Source organism: Petromyzon marinus, chromosome 73 (genome assembly GCF_048934315.1).
Source record: "Petromyzon marinus isolate PM22_M1 ecotype Great Lakes invasive population chromosome 73, UKy_Petmar_22M1.pri1.0, whole genome shotgun sequence".
Taxonomy (NCBI): Eukaryota; Metazoa; Chordata; class Hyperoartia; order Petromyzontiformes; family Petromyzontidae; genus Petromyzon; species Petromyzon marinus.
Window position 1 is genome coordinate 2752854 of NC_133739.1, and position 27107 is coordinate 2779960.

General features: G+C 52.5%; 1 protein-coding gene across 5 annotated transcripts in view; it reads left to right on the plus strand.

Moving 5' to 3' along the window:
• Positions 1-3211: 3211 nt before the first annotated feature.
• Positions 3212-27107, plus strand: part of LOC142906975 (uncharacterized) — a 30249-nt gene continuing 6353 nt past the window's right edge. Inside the window, exons 1-6 of one of the 5 annotated variants that reach the window (XM_076055839.1) lie at positions 3217-3488; positions 6046-6960; positions 15990-16084; positions 20643-20742; positions 24574-24692; positions 25137-27087. In XM_076055839.1, coding sequence (XP_075911954.1) covers positions 6390-6960; positions 15990-16084; positions 20643-20742; positions 24574-24692; positions 25137-25985 — 1734 coding nt within the window. In that variant the 5' untranslated portion in view covers positions 3217-3488; positions 6046-6389 and the 3' untranslated portion in view covers positions 25986-27087. Of the gene's footprint in view, positions 3489-6045; positions 6961-15989; positions 16085-20642; positions 20743-24573; positions 24693-25136; positions 27088-27107 lie in introns of those variants that run through there. The other 4 variants (XM_076055838.1, XM_076055841.1, XM_076055840.1 and 1 more) reach the window with 4 other exon arrangements.

Genomic DNA, 27107 nt, shown 5'->3' on the forward strand with positions numbered 1-27107 from the left:
AGGAGCCAATCAAAATTGGATCTCCCACCACAGCACTGTCCACGACAGAGTTGCCCGTCCGGCACCGCGTGGAGGTAGGGGGTTGTTTTGCCGGACTTACACACTCACACACTTACACACTCACACACTCACACACACACACTTACACACTCACACACTTGCTCACACACTCACACACTTACACACACTCACACACACACTTACACACTCACACACTTACACACACACACGTACACACTTACAAACTCACACACTTACACACTTACACACTCACACACTTACACTTACACATACACTTACACACTCACACACACACACTTACACACTCACACACTTACTCACACTTACACACTCACACACTTGCACACACACTCACACACACACACTCACACACTTACTCACACTCACACACTTACACACACTCACACACTCACACACACACTTACACACTCACACACTTACACACTCACACACTTACACACTTACACACTCACACACTTACACACTCACACACTTACACATACACTTACACACTCACACACTTACACACTCACACACGTACACACTCACACATACACACACACTCACACATAGACACACACTCGCACACTTACACACTCACACACTTACACACACTCACACACTGACACACTCGCATACTTACACACTCACACACTACACAATTACACACTCACACACTTACACACTCACACACTTACACACACACTCACACACTTACACACTCACACACGTCCACACTCACACACTTACACACTCACTCACACACACACTTACACACACGTACACACACATACACACTTACACACTCACACACACACTTACACACTCACACAGAGTTTAATCCTCACCGTTGTTAGCCCAAGTCACAGCTCCGTCTCTGTGGGTGTCTATGGGTCTCTGTGAGTCTATGTGGTTATCTGTGGGTGTCTATGGGTCTCTGTGGGTCTATGTGGTTATCTGTGGGTGTCTATGGGTCTATGTGGGTGTCTATGGGTCTCTGTCGGTCTATGTGGTTATCTGTGGGTGTCTATGGGTCTCTGTGGGTCTATGTGGTTATCTGTGGGTGTCTATGGGTCTCTGTGGGTCTAAGTGGTTATCTGTGGGTCTATGTGGTTATCTGTGGGTCTATGTGGTTATCTGTGGGTCTATGTGGTTATCTGTGGGTGTCTATGTGGTTATCTGTAGGTGTCTATGTGGTTATCTGTGGGTGTCTATGTGGGCTTCTGGGTGTCCATGGGTCTATATGGGTCTCTATGGCTCTCTGTGAGTCTGTAGATCAACACGTTTAGAGAGTTTGTCTGCTGCTATCAATGTCCACGTGATGATGATATCAGCCACGTGGTGGAGCTGCTGTCATTAGTGATGTCCCAGCTCGCTTCTTATTAAATATCTACACAGCAGCTGAGTGGGGTCTCACACCTGTTGACCAGGGCCGGATCAAGGCGTGGGGGCCTCCAGAGATTAAGTGAAAAGTTTGTGAGAATGTTATTGTTTTATATTTTTATTATTTTATTTTTTCCCTTCTACGTGACTTTACCGAAAGAACCAAGAATATGAATCCCTGCAGTCACGAAAGCTTTAAATCTAAAGTGAAAAGTTGCTTCATTTGTCAATGCTGAGTTTTGTATTTGTTGTTAGCCTTGTAAAAATCTATTCTATTTTTCTTTAACTTTGTTTTGCTTTTGAAAATATTACCGGGGGTCTCACCGTACCTGTAGCTCAGGGGCCTACAACATCTTAATTCGGCCCTGCTGGTAACATAAACTTAGTTTAGTTTTAGTACGGGTCTCTGTGAGTATGGGTCTCTATGGGTCTCTGTGAGTATGGGTCTCTGTGAGTATGGGTCTCTATGGGTCTCTGTGGGTATGGGTCTCTGTGAGTATGGGTCTCTGTGAGTATGGGTCTCTGTGAGTATAGGTCTCTGTGAGTATGGGTCTCTGTGGGTCTGTGTGGGTCTCTAAGTATGGGTCTCTGTGGGTCTCTATGAGTATGGGTCTCTGTGAGTATGGGTCTCTAAGTATGGGTCTCTGTGGGTCTCTATGGGTCTCTATGAGTATGCGTCTCTATGAGTATGGGTCTCTGTGGGTCTCTATGAGTCTGTATGGGTCTCTATGACTATGGGTCTCTGTGGGTCTGTGTGGGTCTCTAAGTATGGGTCTCTGTGGGTCTCTATGAGTATGGGTCTCTGTGAGTATGGGTCTCTAAGTATGGGTCTCTGTGGGTCTCTATGGGTCTCTATGAGTATGGGTCTCTATGAGTATGGGTCTCTGTGGGTCTCTATGGGTCTCTATGAGTACGGGTCTCTGTGAGTATGGGTCTCTGTGGGTCTCTTTGAGTCTGGGTCTCTATGAGTATGGGTCTCTATGGGTCTCTGTAGGTCTCTATGAGTCTCTGTGGGTCTCTATGAGTATGGGTCTCTGTGGGTCTCTATGAGTCTGGGTCTCTATGAGTATGGGTCTCTAAGTATGGGTCTCTGTGGGTCTCTATGAGTATGGGTCTGTATGGTTCGCTGTTGGTCTCTATGAGTCTCTGTGGGTCTCTATGAGTATGGGTCTCTATGAGTATGGGCCTCTAAGTATGGGTCTCTGTGGGTCTCTATGAGTATGGGTCTCTATGAGTATGGGTCTCTATGGGTCTCTGTAGGTCTCTATGAGTCTCTGTGGGTCTCTATGAGTATGGGTCTCTGTGGGTCTCTATGAGTATGGGTCTCTATGAGTATGGGTCTCTAAGTATGGGTCTCTGTGGGTCTCTATGAGTCTCTGTGGGTCTCTATGAGTATGGGTCTCTAAGTATGGGTCTCTATGAGTATGGGTCTCTATGAGTCGCTGTGGGTCTCTATGAGTCTCTGTGGGTCTCTATGAGTATGGGTCTCTGTGGGTCTCTATGAGTATGGGTCTCTATGGGTCTCTATGAGTCTGGGTCTCTATGAGTATGGGTCTCTGTGGGTCTCTATGAGTCTCTGTGGGTCTCTATGAGTATGGGTCTCTGTGGGTCTCTATGGGTCTCTGTGGGTCTCTATGAGTATGGGTCTGTATGGGTGTCTATGGGTCTGTAGGGGTGTCTATGAAATCCAACCCACAGCTCCCCTCTCTCCCCGGCCCCGCCCCGAAATTTAACCAACCAGCTACCCTCTCCCCTCCAACTCTTCCCGGAAATTCAACCAATCAGCTCCCCTATCTCCCCCTCCCCCTTAAATCTCAACCAATCAGCGGGGGGGAGGGTGTGTTGTTGATGTCACGTGACTGATCTGCGGAAGATATAGGCGTGCGGCCTTGTCAGTCTCTCCTCACACCTAGGCCTGAGGTCGGGCCTAGGTGAGAGGGAGGAAAGTGGATGTCGCACGTTTTTATTTAAAATATCTTTATTTTTTATCATTATTTTGAGCAAATTTAAAGCTCACAAAGTTTTAGTTTTTTGTGTTTCAACCAGACGCAGAGTGCTAGCGAGATCTCGGCGGATGTGTCAAGGTGCGTGTGTTATAGCGTGTCTGTGTGTTGTGTGTCTATGGGTTATGTTATCTGTGTGTCTATGTGTCTGTGTGTTGTGTGTCTATGTGTGTGTCTATGTGTTATGTGTCTGTGTGTTGTGTGTCTATGTGTCTGTGTGTGTTATGTGTCTGTGTGTGTTATGTGTCTGTGTGTTGTGTGTCTATGTGTGTGTTGTGTGTCTGTGTGTGTGTTGTGTGTCTATGTGTGTGTGTGGTTATGTGTGTTTTATGTATGTGTTATGTGTCTGTGTGTTATGTGCCTGTGTGTTGTGTCCATGTGTCTGTGTGTTATGTGTCTATATGTTATGTGTGTGTCTGTGTTATGTGCCTGTGTGTTATGTGTCTATGTGCCTGTGTGTTATGTGTCTATGTGCCTGTGTGTTATGTGTCTATGTGCCTGTGTGTTATGTGTCTGTGTGTTATGTGCCTGTGTGTTATGTGTCTATGTGCCTGTGTGTTATGTGTCTATGTACCTGTGTGTTATGTGTCTATGTACCTGTGTGTTATGTGTTATGTGCCTGTGTGTTATGTGTCTATGTATTATGTGTCTATGTGTCTGTGTGTTATGTGTCTGTGTGTTATGTGTCTGTGTGTTATGTGTCTATGTGTGTTGTGTGTGTGGGCAGTGGGGTAGTGTAGCGGTTAGCGCTACGAACCCGCCGACCCGGGTTGGATTCCCGCTCACGGCCAACACCGGTGACGATTATCTGAACGGGTCCAGGGCCTCCCCTAGGTCGACTCAGCCTCAAATGAGTACCTGGTGTAGCGGTGTAGCGTAGTAAACATCGCTAGCACTGGGGAGACAAAGGCGGCCGGGCGTGGTGGTGCTGGCCACCCACCCCCTCGTGTGCCGTGCCGGCCTTCATAGGGTGCTGCTGCTCGCTAACAGCACTTGCCCCTACAGCCTGTTACAGGCTATACGGGGGATCTTTGTCTCTGTGAATCTAGGTGCACCTAGCCTGGCACCAGCGTCGCAGGTTGAAGAGGCATTGGTGTTAGGGGGGGGGGAGCGCAGCGGTGAGTGGCCACGTGGCCCCGTGCGTGTCATTTCAACTCCCATCGACACAAAGACAAAGCTACCCCAGGTAGCCTCTACCAGGGCTGTAGGGGCAAGTGCTGTTAGTAGTAGCGAGTGGCAGCAGCAGCAGCGCCTATGAAGGCTACCGGCACTGTGGCACACACAGAGGGGGTGGGTGGACAGCACCACCACGCCCGGCCGCCTTTGTCTCTCCCTAGTGAGCGCACACTGACCAACTCACCCACTCGCTGACCCACCCACTCACCCACTGACTCACCCACTGATTCACCCACTCACCCACCCACTCACTGACCTACTCACCCACTGACTCACCCACTCACCCACCCACTCACCCACTCACTCAATGACCCACTTACCCACCCACTCACCCACTGACCCACTCACCCACCCACTCACTGACCCACTCACCCACTGACCCACTCACCCACTGACCCACCCACTCACCCACTCATCCACTCACCCACTGACCCACTCACCCACTCACTGACCCACTGACCCACTCACTTGACCCACTCACCCACCCACTCACCCACTGACCCACCCACTCACCCACTGACCCACTCACCCACCCACTGACCCACCCACTCACTCAATGACCCACTCACCCACTCACTGACCTACTCACCCACCCACCATCTCATTCAAAGACAAAGCTACCCCAGGTAGCCTCTGCCAGGGCTGCAGGGGCAAGTGCTGTTAGTAGTAGCGAGTGGCAGCAGCAGCAGCGCCTATGAAGGCTACCGGCACTGTGGCACACACAGAGGGGGTGGGTGCACAGCACCACCACGCCCGGCCGCCTTTGTCTCTCTGGTGTACTTACTGGTGTGTAAGCTGGTGTGTAACTGAGTGTATCACCCACACGGATACACAGACACTAATTAACTCACACACACTGACTGGCACATTGACTGATACTATTATAGGTAAGACACATTGATGTATGTTACAGAATATCAAGGCCCGAATTAAATATTGGGGGACACACACCCCCCCCCCAATATTCAAATATGCTCAAAATGTCTCCCCCAATATATTGCTATAAAATAAATAATTGCTATGCTATGTAAATAACAACAATTTGCTAAACCTTGGCCACAATATCTGGACTTGTCTTCATATAAATCAACGCATAGATTTATGTTTATATGATTGTGGTTATGGTTGGACTTTATTAATCCCTAATATCTGCCATTACATTCAATGAATCAAGAAATGTTATAAAAGTAAGAACAGCAATGTGATACAATATACACAATTAGACATTATTGTAAACAATAAATAAAAAGTTCATCCCACGTTAGTGAATTTTTTTCATATTTTAGGCAGGAAATTAGTTTTATAATTTAGATATTTTTCTGGGTTGGGGGACCCCCAGACACCCTGGAAGATTTGGTCTCCCCCAGTGTTGACCTCATGGCTACGGCCTTGCATAATATATACACATACGTACACGTACATTGATGGGTGTTATGTAAATTGTCTGCTCTGGGTGGTGTAGATGCTTTGGCAGAGAGGGAGCTGAACAGTTCCACCTTGGCAGTGAAAACACAGCAGATGTCATCCTCCGTAGAATCCGCACTGCAAGCATCATCAACGTCATCGCAACCACCACGAACACCATCTTCAACGTCGTCAACATCACCATCACCACCATCACCACCATCGCCACCACCATCGCCACCACCACGAACACCATCACCACCATCACCACCATCACCACCATCACCATCGCAACCACCAAGAACACCATCGTAAACATCGTCAACATCACCATCTTCACCACCACCATCACCACCATCACCACCATCGCCACCACCGCGAACACCATCATCAACGTCCTCAATGCTACAGCCCCCTCCGCCGCTACGAACATCACCACCACCGTCACCACCGTCACCACCGTCACCACCACCACCACCACGACAAACATCGACGCCACGGCCAGCGCAGCCACCATCACCACGATCGCCGGCACCGCCTCCGCCGATGTCTTCCTCCTCCTCGTCGTCCCCTCCGGCACCGCCGGCACCGCCGCCACCGCCGGCACCACCGGACTGCACGCCGGCGTGCCGCTCCCACCGGCACGGCGGGGCCCTCTACTGGGTGTCCAGCGGCGGCGTCACCGCCGCCGCCGGATTGCGGCCGGCGGCGGTGGCCGCCCTTTGCCGGCGCCTCTGCGCCAACGCGGCGAGCTGCGCCGACTCCCGGGGGCGCACGGCGCTGCATGGCGCGGCCACGCGGTGGCAGGTGGGAGCGGCCGCGGGAGGCGGTGGTGGTGGTGGTGAAGGCGGCGGCGGTGGTGGTGAAGGCGGCGGCGGTGGTGGTGGTGAAGGCGGCGGTGGTGGTGGTGAAGGCGGTGGTGGTGCATCGGCGCTGGTGTCCCGGCTGGTGAGACGCAGCAAGAACGGGAGAGGTAAAGTGGTGTGGGTGACGGTGTGTGTCTGTGTTCACTGTGTGTGTGTCTGTGTTCACTGTGTGTGTGTCTGTGTTCACTGTGTGTGTGTCTGTGTTCACTGTGTGTGTGTCTGTGTTCACTGTGTGTGTGTCTGTGTTCACTGTGTGTGTGTCTGTGTTCACTGTGTGTGTGTCTGTGTTCACTGTGTGTGTGTCTGTGTGTGTGTCTGTGTGTGTGTCTGTGTGTGTCTGGCAAAACAACCCCCTACCTCCTCGCGGTGCCGGACGGGCAACTCTGTCGTAGACAGTGCTGTGGGGGGAGGGCTAATTCCTGGCTCTTCCCCTCATGGCGTCTGTGTCCACCACAGTGGCTAAACGGGGGCTCTGGACGGGTGCGAGGGGCTGGTAACCCCTCCACCTTCAATTAATTACCACTAAACCACGAATTAAAAATGTAACTAATAAGCTTGTGCCGAAGGCCCCGGGGGGACAGGCGTCTATGACGTCTCCTGGCCAAACCCCAATTGGCGGAGCCAGGAGATTGAATCTCTACCCTCTGGGCTCCTCCAGAAACAATAAAAAGCCACTTCGGGTGGCCACGTGGAATGTTCGAACGCTCACTGCGGAGGAGAGGCTGCCACTCCTCTGTCGGGAGCTGGACCGGTACCGCCTGGATCTCTGTGGCATTCAGGAGGTCCAGTGGATCGGTTCTGGCACCTGCCACCATGAGGGGTGGACAGTCCTCTACTCGGGGCAGGAGACTGCCAAACAACAGGGTGTGGGTCTTCTTTTGAACAAAAGAATGAAGGGGGCGTGGGAGTGTGGTGGTGAGGTGTGGGAAGCTGTAAGCCCCAGGCTACTTTGGGCTCGCCTTCCCATCAACCGGAGGCGAGGAATGGTCGTGGTTACTTATGCCCCCACCGAAGATGAACATCCGTGGAGGGATGCAGGCAAAGCCGATGAGTCAGATGCCTTCTATGACCTCCTGTCACAGGTGCTGGCTGAAGTGGCCCCTCGGGATAGAGTTATCTTGTTGGGTGACTTCAATGCCCGAGTTGGTCATGATGCTGGCACCTGGTCTGGAGTGATTGGAGGGCATGGGCCAGATCAGCTCAATAACAACGGTAGGAGGCTGCTAGATTTTTGTGCAGCCCATGGACTTGTAATTACCTACACGCTGTTCCGGCATTGGCGCATACACACAACATCATGGATGCATGCCGGGTCCAAGCAAGAACATCTACTGGACTACATAGTGACGGACCAGCAGATGCGAGGCCATGTCCTTGACAACAGGACCTATCGTAGAGCTGATCTGCACACTGACCATCGACTTGTCATCTGTAAGATGCGCCTGCCATTCTTCCACTCCGGTGGTAGGTGTACACCCAGGACCCCATTCCAACCTAAAGTGGCCTGGTCTCAGTTAACTGATGAAAGTTGCAAGCGAGAATTTCATCATCGCTTGCGGCTGGGGTTGGCATCGTCCCTCACTCCTGATGTCGAGGGTAAATGGGCGAGGTTTAGGACTGTGACTCATGCAGCTGCAATGGCTGCTTTGGGTACGTGGTCCAGACCCCCCCAGAGACCCTGGCTGACAGAGGAGGTGTTCAGGATGGTTGAGGAAAGCGACAGGCCCACTGTCATCGGCTACAGAATCCCAAGTCAGAGAATGAGGAGGCGTACCGCAGCCTTCGCACGGAGGTTCGGAGAGCCGTGAGGCGCTGCAAGGATGGGTGGTGGTCACGGGTTGTTGAGGAGATGGAGTCTTCCTCAGTTGCCCGCGATCACAAATCTCTATTTAACTCCATCAAAAGGTAACCTGCAGCGTCACACCTATTACCATCATTCGGGGAAAACCGGTGATCCAATCTCCGACCCCCAGGAAACAGGTTTGCAGATTTGCTGAGCATTTCTGTGAGGTCCTGGGGGAGGGGAAATCCCTCAGCCAGGAATACATCTTGGCACAAAGTGGGGATGATCCTGCTGAGGCTGCAGTGCCTCAAATATTGGAAGAAGTCACCCCCTGTGAGTGGCTGGCTGAGGTGCCATCTGTTGAGGAAGTACTGAAGGCGATCCGGAGTCTGAGACCAGGAAAGGCAGTGGGCAGAGATGATCTCCCTAGCGAAATGCTGAGGGAGGGTGGCGTTTGTGCACAGACTGCCCTATATGACATCATAACAACAGTCTGGACCACTGGACGGGTTCCGTAGGATTGGAAGGATACCCTGGTGGTCCCCCTCTTTAAGAAGGGGGACCACACAGACTGTAACAACTACAGGGGCATCTCACTCCTCAGTGTGAGGCCGGGAAAGGTCCTGGCAAGGATTATTCAACATCGCCTTGCCAGGCACGCTGAGGAGAGGCTTGCGGAGCTCCAATGCGGTTTCAGGAAAGGGCGGTCCTGCACTGATGCCATATTTTCTGTCCGTCTGCTACAGCAGAGGTGTAGGGAATTCCAGCAAGACCTACATCTCTGCTTTATTTACCTGGTCAAGGCCTATGATACCATCAGTACGCCTGGGCTCTGGGTTGTTCTTCATGCTTTTGGAGTCTTTGACCCTCTGCTCACGATCATTAAGGACCTTCATGATGGTGAATGGGCCCGGGTAAAACTACGTGGCCGGGAGTCAGAGCCATTCCCTGTACACCTTAGGGTGCGACTGGGATGTCCTCTGGCTCCCACATTATTTGACATCTATTTTGACTACATAGTGCGTGAAACCTTCAATAGCTGTACCGGGGGAATCTCCATTTGGTACAGATATAATGGGAGGCTGATTGATGCCCGTGTGCTGTCAAGGGATGGCTCCCTATTGCTCAACCACGTTATGTATGCCGATGATTTGGTAATAGCTGCTCATTCAGAGGGGGAGTTGGAGACGCTGCTGCTGAGACTGGAGCGTGCCACTAAGAGATGGGGCCTTACCATCACCCCTACCAAAACTAAGCACCTGCCTGGGTATTTTGTACCATCGGACACTCCACCCCCACAACTCCCAATCGGTGATGGGGCAGTTGTGGAGAGAGTGGAGAGTTTCCCATACCTGGGCAGTGTGCTTATGACCGGCTCCAGTTTAACAGCAAAGGTCTCACTCCGAATCAATCGAGCGGGAATATCATTTCATCTGTTGCGTAACGCTGTGTGGAAGCTACCTGGTCTGTTGCTCTGCACTAAGCTTCAGGTATTCTCAGCCACGGTCATTCCCTCCCTTCTCTACGCTTGCGAAACGTGGACCCCCTTAATGGAACATCTTCGCCGGTTAGAAACATTTAGGCTAGCCTGCCTACGATCCATCCTGGGTTTAACCAGGCTGGGTTGTGTGAGGAGCTCACAAATCCTTGAAAGATCTGGGCAAGGTCCCATCGGTGAGCTCCTCCGGCAGGCAAGGCTGCGTTGGCTGGGTCATGTAGCCCGCATGCCCAGCCACCGCATGCCGAAACAGCTTTTGTTCGGCCGGATCGAGGGGGCTAAACGGGCACGGCACGGGCTAGAGAAGAGATGGAGTGATGTGGTACAGGAGGATGTGGAGCTGAGTGGACTTGCCGATGACTGGTACCAGCGGTGTCAAGATTGGCCTCTATGGAGGAGGCTCGTGAAGGATGCTACTGGGCAGTTGGAGGCAGTCGCCCTCCAACAACGGAGGGCGGAGGAGCGACGCTCACAATAACGAGCGGAGTGCCGGGTGGCTAAAGCACAGCAGGTTGGCACAGTAGGGGGCACAGGTGGTGCATCAGCCAGTCATCTCAGTCAGTCGACCCGTGGCACCTGGGTCTGCCCCGTGACCTCCTGCCAGCGGGCGTTCGACACTTCACGTGGCCTCAAGGTGCATATGGCCTGGCACAAGCGTCGTGGTGACGTCACCACCACTTAGTGGCGAATGGCGGTTGTTGTTGTTGTTGTGTGTGTGTTCACTGTGTGTGTGTCTGTGTGTGTGGTTCACGGTGTGTGTGTGGTTCACGGTGTGTGTGTGTTTCACTGTATGTGTGTGTGTCTGTGTGTGTGTGGTTCACTGTGTGTGTGTGTTCACTGTGTATGTGTGTGTGTGTCTGTGTATGTGTGGTTCACGGTGTGTGTGGTTCACGGTGTGCGTGTGTGGTTCATGGTGTGTGTGTGTGTCTGTGTGTGTGTGTTTCACGGTGTGTGTTTCACGGTGTGTGTGTGTTCACTGTGTGTGGTTCATGGTGTGTGTGGTTCAAAGTGTGTGTGTGTGTTTCACGGTGTGTGTGTGTCTGTGTGTGTGTGTGTGTGTCTGTGTGTGTTCACGGTGTGTGTGTCTGTAAGCGTGTGTGGTTCACGGTGTGCGTGTGTGGTTCACGGTGTGCGTGTGTGGTTCACGGTGTGTGTGTGTTCACGGTGTGTGTGTGTGTGTGTTCACGGTGTGTGTGTGTGTGGTTCACGGTGTGCGTGTGTGGTTCACGGTGTGCGTGTGTGGTTCACGGTGTGTGTGTGTTCACGGTGTGTGTGTGTGTGTGTTCACGGTGTGTGTGTGGTTCACGGTGTGTGTGTGTGGTTCACGGTGTGTGTGTGTTTCACGGTGTGTGTGTGTTTCACGGTGTGTGTGTTTCACGGTGCGTGTGTTTCACGGTGTGTGTGTTTCACGGTGTGTGTGTTCACTGTGTGTGTTTCACGGTGTGTGTGTGTGGTTCACGGTGTGTGTGTGTGGTTCACGGTGTGTGTGTGTTTCATGGTGTGTGTGTTCACTGTGTGTGTTTCATGGTGTGTGTGTTTCACGGTGTGTGTGTGTGGTTCACGGTGTGTGTGTTTCACGGTGTGTGTGTGTGGTTCACGGTGTGTGTGTGTGTCTGTGTGTGTTCACGGTGTGTCTGTGTGTTTGTGTGTTTCACGGTGTGTGTGTGTGTGTTCACGGTGTGTGTGTGTGTGTGTGTTCACGGTGTGTGTGTGTTCACGGTGTGCGTGTGTGTGTTTCACGGTGTATGTTTCACGGTTTCACGGTGTGTGTGTGTGGTTCACGGTGTGTGTGTGTCTGTGTGTGTGTGTGTGTGTCTGTGTGTGTTCACGGTGTGTGTGTGTCTGTGTGTGTGTGTGTTTCACGGTGTGTGTGTGTGGTTCACGGTGTGTGTGTGTGTTCACTGTGTGTGTGTGTGTTTCACGGTGTATGTTTCACAGTGTGTGTGTGTGGTTCACGGTGTGTGTGTGTGTTTCACGGTGTGTGTGTGGGGTTCACGGTGTGTGTGTGTGTGTTTCACGGTGTGTGTGTGTGGTTCACGGTGTGTGTGTGTGTGTGTTCACGGTGTGCGTGTGTTCACGTTGTGCGTGTGGGTGTTTCACGGTGTATGTTTCACGGTGTGTGTGTGGTTCACGGTGTGTGTGTGTGTTTCACGGTGTGTGTGTGTGTGTGTGTTTCACGGTATGTGTGTGTGTGTGTGGTTCACGGTGTGCATGTGTGGTTCATGGTGTGTGTGTGTGTCTGTGTGTGTGTTCACTGTGTGTGTGTTCACTGTGTGTGTGTGTTCACTGTGTGTTTCACGGTGTGTGTGTGTTTCATTGTGTGTGTGTGTGTGGATCACGGTGTGTGTGTGTGGTTCATGGTGTGTGTGTGTTCACTGTGTGTGTGTGTGTTCACTGTGTGTGTTTCACGGTGTGTGTGTGTGTGTGGTTCACGGTGTGTGTGCGTGTGTGTGGTTCACGGTGTGTGTGCGTGTGTGGTTCACGGTGTGTGTGCGTGTGTGTTTTTCACGGTGTGTGCGTGTGTGTGTTTCACGGTGTGTGTGTGTGTGTTTCACGGTGTGTGTGTGTGTGTGTTTCACGGTGTGTGTGTGTGTTTCACGGTGTGTGTGCGTGTGTGTGGTTCACGGTGTGTGTGCGTGTGTGTGGTTCACGGTGTATGTGCGTGTGTGTTTTTCACGGTGTGTGCTGTTGTGTTTTTCACGGTGTGTGTGTGTGTGTTTTTCACGGTGTGTGTGTGTGTGTTTCACGGTGTGTGTGTTTGTCACGGTGTGTGTGTGTGTGTGTGTTTCACGGTGTGTGTGTTTCACGGTGTGTGTGTGTGTGTTTCACGGTGTGTGTGTGTGTTTCACGGTGTGTGTGTGTGTGTGGTTCACGGTGTGTGTGTTTCACGGTGTGTGTGTGTGTTTCACGGTGTGTGTGTTTCACGGTGTGTGTGTGTGTTTCACGGTGTGTGTGTGTGTGTTCACTGTGTGTGTGTGTGTTCACTGTGTGTGTGTGTGTTTCACGGTGTGCGTGTTTCACGGTGTGTGTGTGTTTCACGGTGTGTGTGTTCACTGTGTGTGTTTCACGGTGTGCGTGTGTGGTTCACGGTGTGCGTGTGTGGTTCACGGTGTGTGTGTGTGTGTTTCACGGTGCGTGTGTTTCACGGTGTGTGTGTTTCACGGTGTGTGTGTTCACTGTGTGTGTTTCACGGTGTGTGTGTGTGGTTCACGGTGTGTGTGTGTGGTTCACGGTGTGTGTGTGTGTTTCATGGTGTGTGTGTGTGTGTTCACTGTGTGTGTTTCATGGTGTGTGTGTTTCACGGTGTGTGTGTGTGGTTCACGGTGTGTGTGTTTCACGGTGTGTGTGTGTGGTTCATGGTGTGTGTGTGTGTGTGTCTGTGTGTGTTCACGGTGTGTCTGTGTGTTTGTGTGTTTCACGGTGTGTGTGTGTGTGTGTGTTCACGGTGTGTGTGTGTTCACGGTGTGTGTGTGTTCACGGTGTGCGTGTGTGTGTTTCACGGTGTATGTTTCACGGTTTCACGGTGTGTGTGTGTGGTTCACGGTGTGTGTGTGTCTGTGTGTGTGTGTGTGTGTCTGTGTGTGTGTGTGTGTGTCTGTGTGTGTTCACGGTGTGTGTGTGTCTGTGTGTGTGTGTGTTTCACGGTGTGTGTGTGTGGTTCACGGTGTGTGTGTGTGTTCACTGTGTGTGTGTGTGTTTCACGGTGTATGTTTCACAGTGTGTGTGTGTGGTTCACGGTGTGTGTGTGTGTGTTTCACGGTGTGTGTGTGTGGTTCACGGTGTGTGTGTGTGTTTCACGGTGTGTGTGTGTGTGTGGTTCACGGTGTGTGTGTGTGTGTGTGTTCACGGTGTGCGTGTGTTCACGTTGTGCGTGTGTGTGTTTCACGGTGTATGTTTCACGGTGTGTGTGTGGTTCACGGTGTGTGTGTGTGTGTTTCAAGGTGTGTGTGTTCACGGTGTGTGTGTGTTTCATGGTGTGTGTGTTTCACGGTGTGTGTGTGTGGTTCACCGTGTGTGTGTTTCACGGTGTGTGTGTGTGGTTCACGGTGTGTGTGTGTGTCTGTGTGTGTTCACGGTGTGTCTGTGTGTTTGTGTGTTTCACGGTGTGTGTGTGTTCACGGTGTGTGTGTGTGTGTGTTCACGGTGTGTGTGTGTTCACGGTGTGCGTGTGTGTGTTTCACGGTGTATGTTTCACGGTTTCACGGTGTGTGTGTGTGGTTCACGGTGTGTGTGTGTGTCTGTGTGTGTGTGTGTGTCTGTGTGTGTTCACGGTGTGTGTGTGTCTGTGTGTGTGTGTGTTTCACGGTGTGTGTGTGTGGTTCACGGTGTGTGTGTGTGTTTCACGGTGTGTGTGTGTGGTTCACGGTGTGTGTGTGTGTTTCACGGTGTGCGTGTGTTCACGTTGTGCGTGTGTGTGTTTCACGGTGTATGTTTCACGGTTTTTGTGTAGTTCACGGTGTGTGTGTGTGTTTCACGGTATGTGTGTGTTTGTGTGGTTCACGGTGTGCATGTGTGGTTCATGGTGTGTGTGTGTGTCTGTGTTCACTGTGTGTGTGTTCACTGTGTGTGTGTTCACTGTGTGTGTGTGTGTTCACTGTGTGTTTCACGGTGTGTGTGTGTGTTTCACTGTGTGTGTGTGTGTGTGGATCACGGTGTGTGTGTGTGGTTCATGGTGTGTGTGTGTTCACTGTGTGTGTGTGTTCACTGTGTGTGTGTGTGTTCACTGTGTGTGTGTATGTGTTCACTGTGTGTGTGTTTCACGGTGTGTGTGTGTGTGTGTGTGGTTCACGGTGTGTGTGCGTGTGTGTGGTTCACGGTGTGTGTGCGTGTGTGGTTCACGGTGTGTGTGCGTGTGTGTTTTTCACGGTGTGTGCGTGTGTGTGTTTCACGGTGTGTGTGTGTGTGTGTTTCACGGTGTGTGTGTGTGTGTGTTTCACGGTGTGTGTGTGTTTCACGGTGTGTGTGCGTGTGTGTGGTTCACGGTGTGTGTGCGTGTGTGTGGTTCACGGTGTGTGTGCGTGTGTGTTTCTCACGGTGTGTGCGTGTGTGTTTTTCACGGTGTGTGTGTGTGTGTTTCACGGTGTGTGTGTTTGTCACGGTGTGTGTGTGTGTGTTTTTCACGGTGTGTGTGTGTTTCACGGTGTGTGTGTGTGTTTCACGGTGTGTGTGTGTTTCACGGTGTGTGTGTGTGTGTGGTTCACGGTGTGTGTGTTTCACGGTGTGTGGTTCACGGTGTGTGTGTTTCACGGTGTGTGTGTGTGTGTTCACGGTGTGTGTGTGTGTTCACTGTGTGTGTGTGTGTTCACTGTGTGTGTGTGTGTTCACTGTGTGTGTGTGTGTTTCACGGTGTGTGTGTTTCACGGTGTGTGTGTGTGTTCACTGTGTGTGTGTTCACTGTGTGTGGGTGTGTTCACTGTGTGGTTCATGGTGTGTGTGTGTGTGTGTTTCACGGTGTGTGTGTTCACTGTGTGTGGTTCACGGTGTGTGTGTTCACTGTGTGTGTTTCACGGTGTGTGTGTTCACGGTGTGTGTGTTTCACGGTGTGTGTGTGTGTGTGTTTCACGGTGTGTGTGTGTTCGGTGTGTGTGTGTTCACTGTGTGTGGTTCACGGTGTGTGTGTTCACTGTGTGTGGTTCACGGTGTGTGTGTGTGTGTTTCACGGTGTGTGTGTGTGTTTCACGGTGTGTGTGTGTGTGGTTCACGGTGTGTGTGTGTGTGTTTCACGGTGTGTGTGTGGTTCACGGTGTGTGTGTGTGTGTGTTCACGGTGTGTGTGTTTCACTGTGTGTGTTTCACGGTGTGTGTGTGTGTTTCACGGTGTGTGTGTGTGTGGTTCACGGTGTGCACGTCTCTCAGCTGCACTCGAGATGCAGGACGTGGAGTCTGGTTGGACTGCGCTGCACCGCAGCGTCTACTACGGCAACATCGACGTCGCACAGACCCTGCTGCAGGTGACCATCGTGGCAGCAGCAGCAGCACCATCAGCATCATCAGCAGCAGCAGCATCAGCAGCATCAGCAGCAGCATGAGCAGCAGAATCATCGGCATCATCAGCAGCATCAGAAACATTCTCATCAGTATGAGAAGCAGCAGCATCATGAGTCTGTTACAGGCTACACGGGGCATCTTTGTGTGTGTGTGTGTCTGTGTTTTTTGTCTCATGTGTCTGTGTGTGTCTCTGTCTGTGTGTTTCTGTCTGTGTGTGTGTCTCTGTGTGTCTGTGTGTCTCTGTCTGTCTGTGTCTATGTCTGTCTATCTCTGTCTGTGTGTGTGTCTCTGTGTGTGTGTGTCTGTGTGTCTCTGTGTGTGTTTGTCTGTGACTGTGTGTCTCTGTGTGTGTGTCTCTGTGTGTGTCTCTGTGTGTGTATATGTGTGGGGAGCGATAGTGTAGCGGTTAGCGCTACGCTGCGCTATGAACCTGGCGACCTGGGTTCGATTCCCGCTCACGGCCAACACCAGTGACGATTATCTGAACCGGTCCCGGGCCTCCCCTAGGTCGACTCAGCCTCAAATGAGTACCTGGTGCGGTGTGTAAAGATTGCCACTAGGGAGACAAAGGCGGTCGGGCGTGGTGCTGGCCACCCACCCCCTCGTGTACCGTTCCGGCTTTCATAGGTGCTCGCTAACAGCACTTGCCCCTACAGTCTGTTAAGGCTATATGGGGGATCTTCTGTATATGTGTGTCTGTGTGTGTCTCTGTGTGTGTCTGTGTGTGTCTCTGTGTGTGTCTCTCTGTGTCTCTCTGTGTCTCCGTGTCTGTGTGTGTGTGTCTCTGTCTGTCTGTGTGTCTCTGTCTGTGTGTCTCTGTCTGTATGTGTGTCTCTGTCTGTCTGTGTGTCTCTGTCTGTGTCTCTGTCTGTGTGTGTGTCTCTGTCGGTGTGTGTGTCTGTGTCTGAGCCAGGAGATTGAATACCTACCCTCGGGGCTACTCCAGAAACAACGAAAAGCCACTACGGGTGGCCACGTGGAATGTTCGAACGCTCACTGCGGAGGAGAGGCTGCCACTCCTCTGTCGGGAGCTGGACGGGTACCGCCTGGATCTATGCGGCATTCGGGAGGTCCGGTGGACCGGCTCTGGCTCCTGCCACCATGAGGGGTGGACAGTCCTCTACTCGGGGCAGCAGACTGCCAAACAACAGGGTGTGGCTCTTCTTTTGAACAAAAGAATGAAGGGGGCGTGGGAGCGTGGCGGTGAGGTGTGGGAAGCTGTAAGCCCCAGGCTACTTTGGGCTCGCCTTCCCATCAACCGGAGGCGAGGAATGGTGGTCGTGGTTACTTATGCCCCCACCGAAGTTGAACATCCGTGGAGGGATGCAGGCAAAGCCGATGAGTCAGATGCCTTCTATGACCTCCTGTCACAGGTGCTGGCTAAAGTGGCCCCTCGGGATAGAGTCCTCATGTTGGGTGACTTCAATGCCCGAGTTGGTCATGATACTGGCACCTGGTCTGGAGTGATTGGAGGGCATGGGCCAGATCAGCTCAATAACAACGGTAGGAGGCTGCTAGATTTTTGTGCAGCCCATGGACTTGTAATTACCAACACGCTGTTCCGGCATCGGCGCATCCACACAACATCATGGAAGCATGCCGGGTCCAAGCAAGAACATCTGCTGGACTACATAGTGACGGACCAGCGAATGCGAGCCCATGTCCTTGACACCAGGACCTACCGTGGAGCTGATCTGCCCTCTGACCATTGACTAGTCATCTGTAAGATGCGCCTGCCATTCTTCCACTCCGGTGGTCGGTGTAGACCCAGGACCCCATTCCGACCTAAAGTGGCCTGGTCTCAGTTATCTGATGAAAGTTGCAAGCAAGAATTTCATCATCGCTTGCGGCTGGGATTGGCATCGTCCCCGACTCCTCCTGATGTCGAGGGTAAATGGGCGAGGTTTAGGACTGTGACTCATGCAGCTGCAATGGCTGCTTTGGGTACGCGGTCCAGACCTCCCCAGAGACCCTGGCTGACAGAGGAGGTGTTCAGGATGGTTGAGAAAAAGCGACAGGCCCACTGTCATCGGCTACAGAATCCCACGTCAGAGAATGAGGAGGCTTACCGCAGCCTTCGCTCGGAGGATCGGAGAGCCGTGAGGCGCTGCAAGGATGGGTGGTGGTCGCGGGTTGCTGAGGAGATGGAGTCTGCCTCAGTGGCCCATGATCACAAATCTCTATTTAACTCCATCAAAAAAGTAACCTGCAGCGCCACACCTATTACCATCATTAGGGGAAAAAACGGTGATCCAATCTCCGACCCCCAGGAACAGGTTTGCAGATGTGCTGAGCATTTCTGTGAGGTCCTGGGGGAGGGAAAATCCCTCGGCTAGGAAAACATCGTGGCACAAAGTGAGGATGACCCTGCTGAGGCTGCGGTGCCTCAAATATTGGAAGAAGTCACCCCCTATGAGTGGCTGGCTGAGGTGCCATCTGTTGAGAAAGTACTGAAGGCGATCCGGAGTCTGAGACCAGGAAAGGCAGCGGGCAGAGATGATCTCCCAAGCGAAATGCTGAGGGAGGGTGGCGTTTGTGCACAGACTGCCCTATATGACATCATAACAACAGTCTGGACCACTGGACGGGTTCCGCAGGATTGGAAGGAAGGGGGACCGCACAGACTGTAACAACTACAGGGGCATCTCACTCCTCAGTGTGCCGGGAAAGGTCCTGGCAAGGATTATTCAGCATCGCCTTGCCAGGCACGCTGAGGAGACGCTTGCGGAGCCCCAATGCGGTTTCAGGAAAGGGCGGTCCTGCACAGATGCCATATTTTCTGTCCGTCTGCTACAGCAGAGGTGTAGGGAATTCCAACAAGACCTACATCTCTGCTTTATTGACCTGGTCAAGGCCTATGATACCATCAGTAGGCCTGGGCTCTGGGTCGTTCTTCGTGCTTTTGGAGTACCTGACCCTCTGCTCAGGATCATTGAGGACCTTCATGATGGTGAGCGGGCCCGGGTAAAACTACGTGGCCGGGAGTCAGAGCCATTCCCTGTACACCTTGGGGTGCGACAGGGATGTCCTCTGGCTCCCACATTATTTAACATCTATTTTGACCACGTAGTTCGTGAAGCCTTCAATAGCTGTACCGGGGGAATCTCCATATGGTACAGATGTAATGGGAGGCTGATCGATGCCCGGGTGCGGTCAAGGGATGGCTCCCTATTGCTCAACCATGTTATGTATGCCGATGATTTGGTTATAGCTGCTCATTCAGAGGAGGAGTTGGAGACGCTGCTGCAGAGACTGGAGCGTGCCACTAAGAGATGGGGCCTTACCATCAGCCCCACCAAAACTAAGCACCTGCCTGGGTATTTTGTACCATCGAACACTCCACCCCCACAACTTCCAATCGGTGATGGGGCAGTTGTGGAGAGAGAGGAGAGTTTCCCATACCTGGGCAGTGTGCTTATGACTAGCTCCAGTTTAACAGCAGAGGTCTCACTCCGAATCAGTCGAGCGGCAATATCTTTTCATCGGTTGCGTAACGCTGTGTGGAAGCTACCTGGTCTGTCGCTCCGCACTAAGCTTCAGGTCTTCTCGGCCACGGTCATTCCCTCCCTTCTCTACGCTTGCGAAACGTGGACCCCCCTAATGGAACATCTTCGCCGGTTAGAAACATTTAGGCTGGCCTGCCTACGATCCATCCTGGGTTTAACCAGACTGGATTGTGTGAGGAGCTCACAAATCCTTGAAAGATCTGGGCAGGGTCCCATCGGTGAGCTCCTCCGGCAGGCAAGGCTGCGATGGCTGGGTCATATAGCCCGCATGCCCAGCCACCGCATGCCGAAACAGCTTTTGTTTGGCCGGATTGAGGGGGCTAAGCGGGCGCGGCACGGGCTAGAGAAGAGATGGAGTGATGTGGTCCAGGAGGACGTAGAGCTGAGTGGACTTGCCGATGACTGGTACCAGCGGTGTCAAGATCGGCCTCTGTGGAGGAGGCTCGTGAAGGACGCTACTAGGCAGTTGGAGGCGGTCGCCCTCCAACAACAACGGAGGGCGGAGGAGCGACGCTCACAACAACGAGCGGAGCGCCGGGTGGCTAAAGCACAGCAGGTTGGCACAGTAGGGGGCACAGGTGGTCGGTGGACCCGTGGCACCTGGGTCTACCCTGTGACCTTCTGCCAGCGGGCGTTCGACACTTCACGTGGCCTCAAGGTGCACATAGCCTGGCACAAGCGTCGTGGTGACGTCACCGCCACTTAGTGGCGAATGGCAGTTGTTGTTGTTGTATGTGTGTGTATATGTCTGTGTCTCTGTGTGTGTATGTGTATGTGCATCTGTGTGTGTCTCTGTGTGTGTCTCTGTGTCTCCGTGTGTCTGTGTGTGTCTCTGTGTGTTTGTCTGTGTGTGTCTCTGTATGCGTGTTTCTGTGTGTGTGTCTGTCTGTGTGTGTGTCTGTGTGTGTGTGTACGTTCTCGGTGCTACCCGCCACTGCTAAACAGCACTTGTCCCTCCACCCGGACTGTCCGTTAAGAGCCTACACGGGGGAACTTTGTCTTTGTGGCGTCCCAGCTGGGCGCCAGCCTGCAGGCACGTGACCATGAGGGCCTCACCCCCCTGGGCCTGCTGCTCAAGGATAGAGTGGAGCAGCCTCGGCACAGCGCTCACACTGGTGAGCAAACTCTCTCACTCATACACTCACTCACTCACTCATACACTCACTCCTACACTCACTCATACACTCACTCACTCACACACTCACTCATACACTCACACTCACTCATACACTCACTCATACACTCACTCACTCCTACACTCACTCACTAATACACTCACTCACTCATACACTCACTCACTCACTCATACACTCACTCCTACACTCACTCATACACTCACTCACTCACACACTCACTCATACACTCACTCACACTCACTCATACACTCACTCATACACTCACTCACTCCTACACTCACTCACTAATACACTCACTCACTCATACACTCACTCACTCACTCATACACTCACTCCTACACTCACTCATACACTCACTCACTCACACACTCACTCATACACTCACTCACACTCACTCATACACTCACTCATACACTCACTCACTCCTACACTCACTCACTAATACACTCACTCACTCATACACTCACTCACTCACTCATACACTCACTCCTACACTCACTCATACACTCACTCACTCACACACTCACTCATACACTCACTCACACTCACTCATACACTCACTCATACACTCACTCACTCCTACACTCACTCACTAATACACTCACTCACTCATACACTCACTCACTCATACACTCACTCCTACACTCACTCATACACTCACTCACTCACTCACACACTCACTCATACACTCACTCACACTCACTCATACACTCACTCACACTCACTCACACTCACTCACTCATACACTCACTCACTCATACACTCACTCACTCACTCATACATTCACTCACTCACTCATACACTCACTCACTCATAGACTCACTCACTCTCACTCATACACTCACTCACTCATAGACTCACTCACTCTCACTCATACACTCACTCACTCATACACTCACTCACTCCTACACTCACTCACTCATACACTCACTCACTCTCACTCATATACTCACTCACTCAGACACTCATACACTCACTCACTCATACACTCACTCACTCACTCATACACTCACTCACTCATACACTCACTCACTCACTCATACACTCACTCACTCATACACTCACTCACTCACTCATACACTCACTCACTCATACACTCACTCACTCATACACTCACTCACTCATACACTCACTCACTCACTCATACACTCACTCACTCACTCATACACTCACTCACTCATACACTCACTCACTCATACACTCACTCACTCATACACTCACTCACTCATACACTCACTCACTCATACACTCACTCTTACACTCACTCACTCATACACTCATAGACTCACTCATACACTCACTCACTCCTACACTCATACACTCACTCACTCATACACTCACTCATACACTCACTCATTCACTCACACTCACTCACTCACACACTCACTCACTCACACACTCACTCACTCACTCACACTCACTCACACTCACTCACACTCACTCATAGACTCACTCACACTCACTCACTCATACACTCACTCATACAACAACAACAACAACAACCGCCATTCGCCACTAAGTGGCGGTGACGTCACCACGACGCTTGTGCCAGGCTATGTGCACCCTGAGGCCACGTGAAGTGTCGAACGCCCGCTGGCAGGAGGTCACGGGGCAGACCCAGGTGCCACGGGTCGACTGACTGAGATGACTGGCTGATGCACCACCTGTGCCCCCTACTGTGCCAACCTGCTGTGCTTTAGCCACCCGGCGCTCCGCTCGCTGTTGTGAGCGTCGCTCCTCCGCCCTCTGTTGTTGTTGGAGGGCGACTGCCTCCAACTGCCCAGTAGCATCCTTCACGAGCCTCCTCCACAGAGGCCGATCTTGACACCGCTGGTACCAGTCATCGGCAAGTCCACTCAGCTCCACGTCCTCCTGTACCACATCACTCCATCTCTTCTCTAGCCCGTGCCGCGCCCGCTTAGCCCCCTCAATCCGGCCAAACAAAAGCTGTTTCGGCATGCGGTGGCTGGGCATGCGGGCTACATGACCCAGCCATCGCAGCCTTGCCTGCCGGAGGAGCTCACCGATGGGACCCTGCCCAGATCTTTCAAGGATTTGTGAGCTCCTCACACAATCCAGTCTGGTTAAACCCAGGATGGATCGTAGGCAGGCCAGCCTAAATGTTTCTAACCGGCGAAGATGTTCCATTAGGGGGGTCCACGTTTCGCAAGCGTAGAGAAGGGAGGGAATGACCGTGGCCGAGAAGACCTGAAGCTTAGTGCGGAGCGACAGACCAGGTAGCTTCCACACAGCGTTACGCAACCGATGAAAAGATATTGCCGCTCGACTGATTCGGAGTGAGACCTCTGCTGTTAAACTGGAGCCAGTCATAAGCACACTGCCCAGGTATGGGAAACTCTCCACTCTCTCCACAACTGCCCCATCACCGATTGGGAGTTGTGGGGGTGGAGTGTCCGATGGTACAAAATACCCAGGCAGGTGCTTAGTTTTGGTGGGGCTGATGGTAAGGCCCCACCTCTTAGTGGCACGCTCCAGTCTCAGCAGCAGCGTCTCCAACTCCTCCTCTGACTGAGCAGTTATTACCAAGTCATCAGCATACATAACGTGGTTGAGCAATAGGGAGCCATCCCTTGACCGCACCCGGGCATCGATTAGCCTCCCATTATATCTGTACCATATGGAGATTCCCCCGGTACAGCTATTGAAGGCTTCACGAACTACGTGGTCAAAATAGATGTTAAATAATGTGGGAGCCAGAGGACATCCCTGTCGCACCCCAAGGTGTACAGGGAATGGCTCTGACTCCCGGCCACGTAGTTTTACCCGGGCCCGCTCACCATCATGAAGGTCCTTAATGATCGTGAGCAGAGGGTCAGGTACTCCAAAAGCACGAAGAACGACCCAGAGCCCAGGCCTACTGATGGTATCATAGGCCTTGACCAGGTCAATAAAGCAGAGATGTAGGTCTTGTTGGAATTCCCTACACCTCTGCTGTAGCAGACGGACAGAAAATATGGCATCTGTGCAGGACCGCCCTTTCCTGAAACCGCATTGGGGCTCCGCAAGCCTCTCCTCAGCGTGCCTGGCAAGGCGATGCTGAATAATCCTTGCCAGGACCTTTCCCGGCACACTGAGGAGTGAGATGCCCCTGTAGTTGTTACAGTCTGTGCGGTCCCCCTTCTTAAAAAGGGGGACCACCAGGGCATCCTTCCAATCCTGCGGAACCCGTCCAGTGGTCCAGACTGTTGTTATGATGTCATATAGGGCAGTCTTTGCACAAACGCCACCCTCCCTCAGCATTTCGCTTGGGAGATCATCTCTGCCCGCTGCCTTTCCTGGTCTCAGACTCCGGATCGCCTTCAATACTTCCTCAGCAGATGGCACCTCTGCCAGCCACTCACAGGGGGTGACATCATCCAATATTTGAGGCACCGCAGCCTCAGCAGGGTCATCCTCACTTTGTGCCACGATGTTTTCCTGGCTGAGGGATTTTCCCTCCCCCAGGACCTCACAGAAATGCTCAGCAAATCTGCGAACCTGTTCCTGGGGGTCGGAAATTGGATCACCGTTTTTTCCCCTAATGATGTAATAGGTGTGGCGCTGCAGGTTACTTTTTTGATGGAGTTAAATAGAGATTTGTGATCACGGGCCACTGAGGCACTCATACACTCACTCATACACTCACTCACTCTGTGTGTGTTGTCTGTGTCTGTGTGTGTTGTCTGTGTCTGTGTGTGTGTTGTCTGTGTGTGTGTGTGTTGTCTGTGTCTGTGTGTGTTGTCTGTGTGTGTTGTCTGTGTGTGTGTCTGTGTGTTGTCTGTGTGTGTTGTTTGTGTCGCGGTGTCTCAGCTCCGCTGGAGGCGCTCACGTGGGGGGAGAACGCGAACTTCACACTTGGACACGGACAGCTTCCTCGTGTCCCATCTCCTGTCCCCGTGTCCCTGCCTGCGGGGATCTCCGTGGTGCAGGTCTGTCTACACAGTCTACACAGTGTCTACAGTGTCTGTCTACACAATGTATGTCTACACAGTGTCTACACAGTGTCTACACGGTGTCTGTCTACACAGTGTCTGTCTACACAGTGTCTGTCTACACAGTGTCTGTCTACACAGTGTCTACACAGTGTCTGTCTACACAGTATTTACACAGTGTCTACACAGTGTCTCTCTACACAGTCTACACAGTGTCTGTCTACACAGTGTCTACAGTGTCTGTCTACACAGTGTCTACACAGTGTCTGTCTACACAGTGTCTACACAGTGTCTACACAGTGTCTGTCTACACAGAGTCTGTATACACAGTGTCTACACAGTGTCTATCTACACAGTGTCTGTCTACACAGTGTCTACACAGTGTCTATCTACACTGTCTACACTGTCTACACAGTATCTGTCTCACCGCGTGTGTCCCAGGTGGAGCTGTGTGTCTCACTGCGTGTGTCCCACTGCGTGTGTCTCACCACTTGTCTCACTGCGTGTCTCACTGCGTGTGTCTCACTGCGTGTTGTCTCACTGTCTCACTGCGTGTGTCCCATTTGGAGCTGTGTCTCACTGTCTCACCGCGTGTGTCCCAGGTGGAGCTGTGTGTCTCACTGCGTGTGTCTCACTGCGTGTGTCTCACTGTCTCACTGTGTGTGTCCCAGGTGGAGCTGTGTCTCACTGTCTCACCGCGTGTGTCCCAGGTGGAGCTGTGTGTCTCACTGTTTGTGTCTCACTGTGTGTGTCTCACTGTTTGTGTCTCACTGTGTGTGTCTCACTGCGTGGGTCTCACTGCGTGTGTCTCACTGTCTCACTGCGTGTGTCCCAGGTGGAGCTGTGTCTCACTGTGTGTGTCTCACTGTGTGTGTCTCACTGTGTGTGTCTCACTGTGTGTGTCTCACTGCATGTGTCTCACTGTCTCACCGCGTGTGTCCCAGGTGGAGCTGTGTGTCTCACTGCGTGTGTCTCACTGCGTGTGTCTCACTGCGTGTGTCTCACTGTCTCACTGCATGTGTCCCAGGTGGAGCTGTGTCTCACTGTCTCACCGCGTGCATCCCAGGTGGAGCTGTCTGTCTCACTGTCTCACTGCGTGTGTCCCAGATGGAGCTGTGTGTCTCACTGCGTGTTGTCTCACTGCGTGTTGTCTCACTGTGTGTGTCTCACTGTCTCACTGCGTGTGTCTCACTGTGTGTGTCTCATTGTGTGTGTCTCACTGTGTGTGTCTCACTGTGTGTGTCTCACTGTGTGTGTCTCACTATTGCTCAACCACGTTATGTATGCTGATGATTTGGTAATAGCTGCTCAGTCAGAGGAGGAGTTGGAGACGCTGCTGCTGAGACTGGAGCGTGCCACTAAGAGGTGGGGCCTTACCATCAGCCCCACCAAAACTAAGCACCTGCCTGGGTATTTTGTACCATCGGACACTACACCCCCACAACTCCCAATCGGTGATGGGGCAGTTGTGGAGCGAGTGGAGAGTTTCCCATACCTGGGTAGTGTGCTTATGACCGGCTCCAGTTTAACAGCAGAGGTCTCACTCCGAATCAGTCGAGCGGCAATATCTTTTCATCGGTTGCGTAACGCTGTGTTGAAGCTACCTGGTCTGTCGCTCCGCACTAAGCTTCAGGTCTTCTTGGCCACGGTCATTCCCTCCCTTCTCTACGCTTGCGAAACGTGGACCCCCCTAATGGAACATCTTCGCCGGTTAGAAACATTTAGGCTGGCCTGCCTACGATCCATCCTGGGTTTAACCAGACTGGATTGTGTGAGGAGCTCACAAATCCTTGAAAGATCTGGGCAAGGTCCCATCGATAAGCTCCTCCGGCGGGAAAGGCTGCGATGGCTGGGTCATGTAGCCCGCATGCCCAGCCACCGCATGCCGAAACAGCTTTTGTTCGGCCGGATCGAGGGGGCTAAGCGGGCGCGGCACGGGCTAGAGAAGAGATGGAGTGATGTGGTACAGAAGGACGTGGAGCTGATTGGACTAGCCGATGACTGGTACCAGCGGTGTCAAGATCGGCTTCTGTGGAGGAGGCTCGTGAAGGATGCTACTGGGCAGTTGGAGGCAGTCACCCTCCAACAACAACGGAGGGCGGAGGAGCGACGCTCACAACAGCGAGCGGAGCGCCGGGTGGCTAAAGCACAGCAGGTTGGCACAGTAGGGGGCACAGGTGGTGCATCAGCCAGTCATCTCAGTCAGTCGACCCGTGGCACCTGGGTCTGCCCCGTGACCTCCTGCCAGCGGGCGTTCGACACTTCACGTGGCCTCAGGGTGCACATAGCCTGGCACAAGCGTCGTGGTGACGTCACCGCCACTTAGTGGCGAATGGCGGTTGTTGTTGTCTCACTGTGTGTGTCTCACTGTGTGTGTCTCACTGTGTGTGTCTCACTGTGTGTGTCTCACTG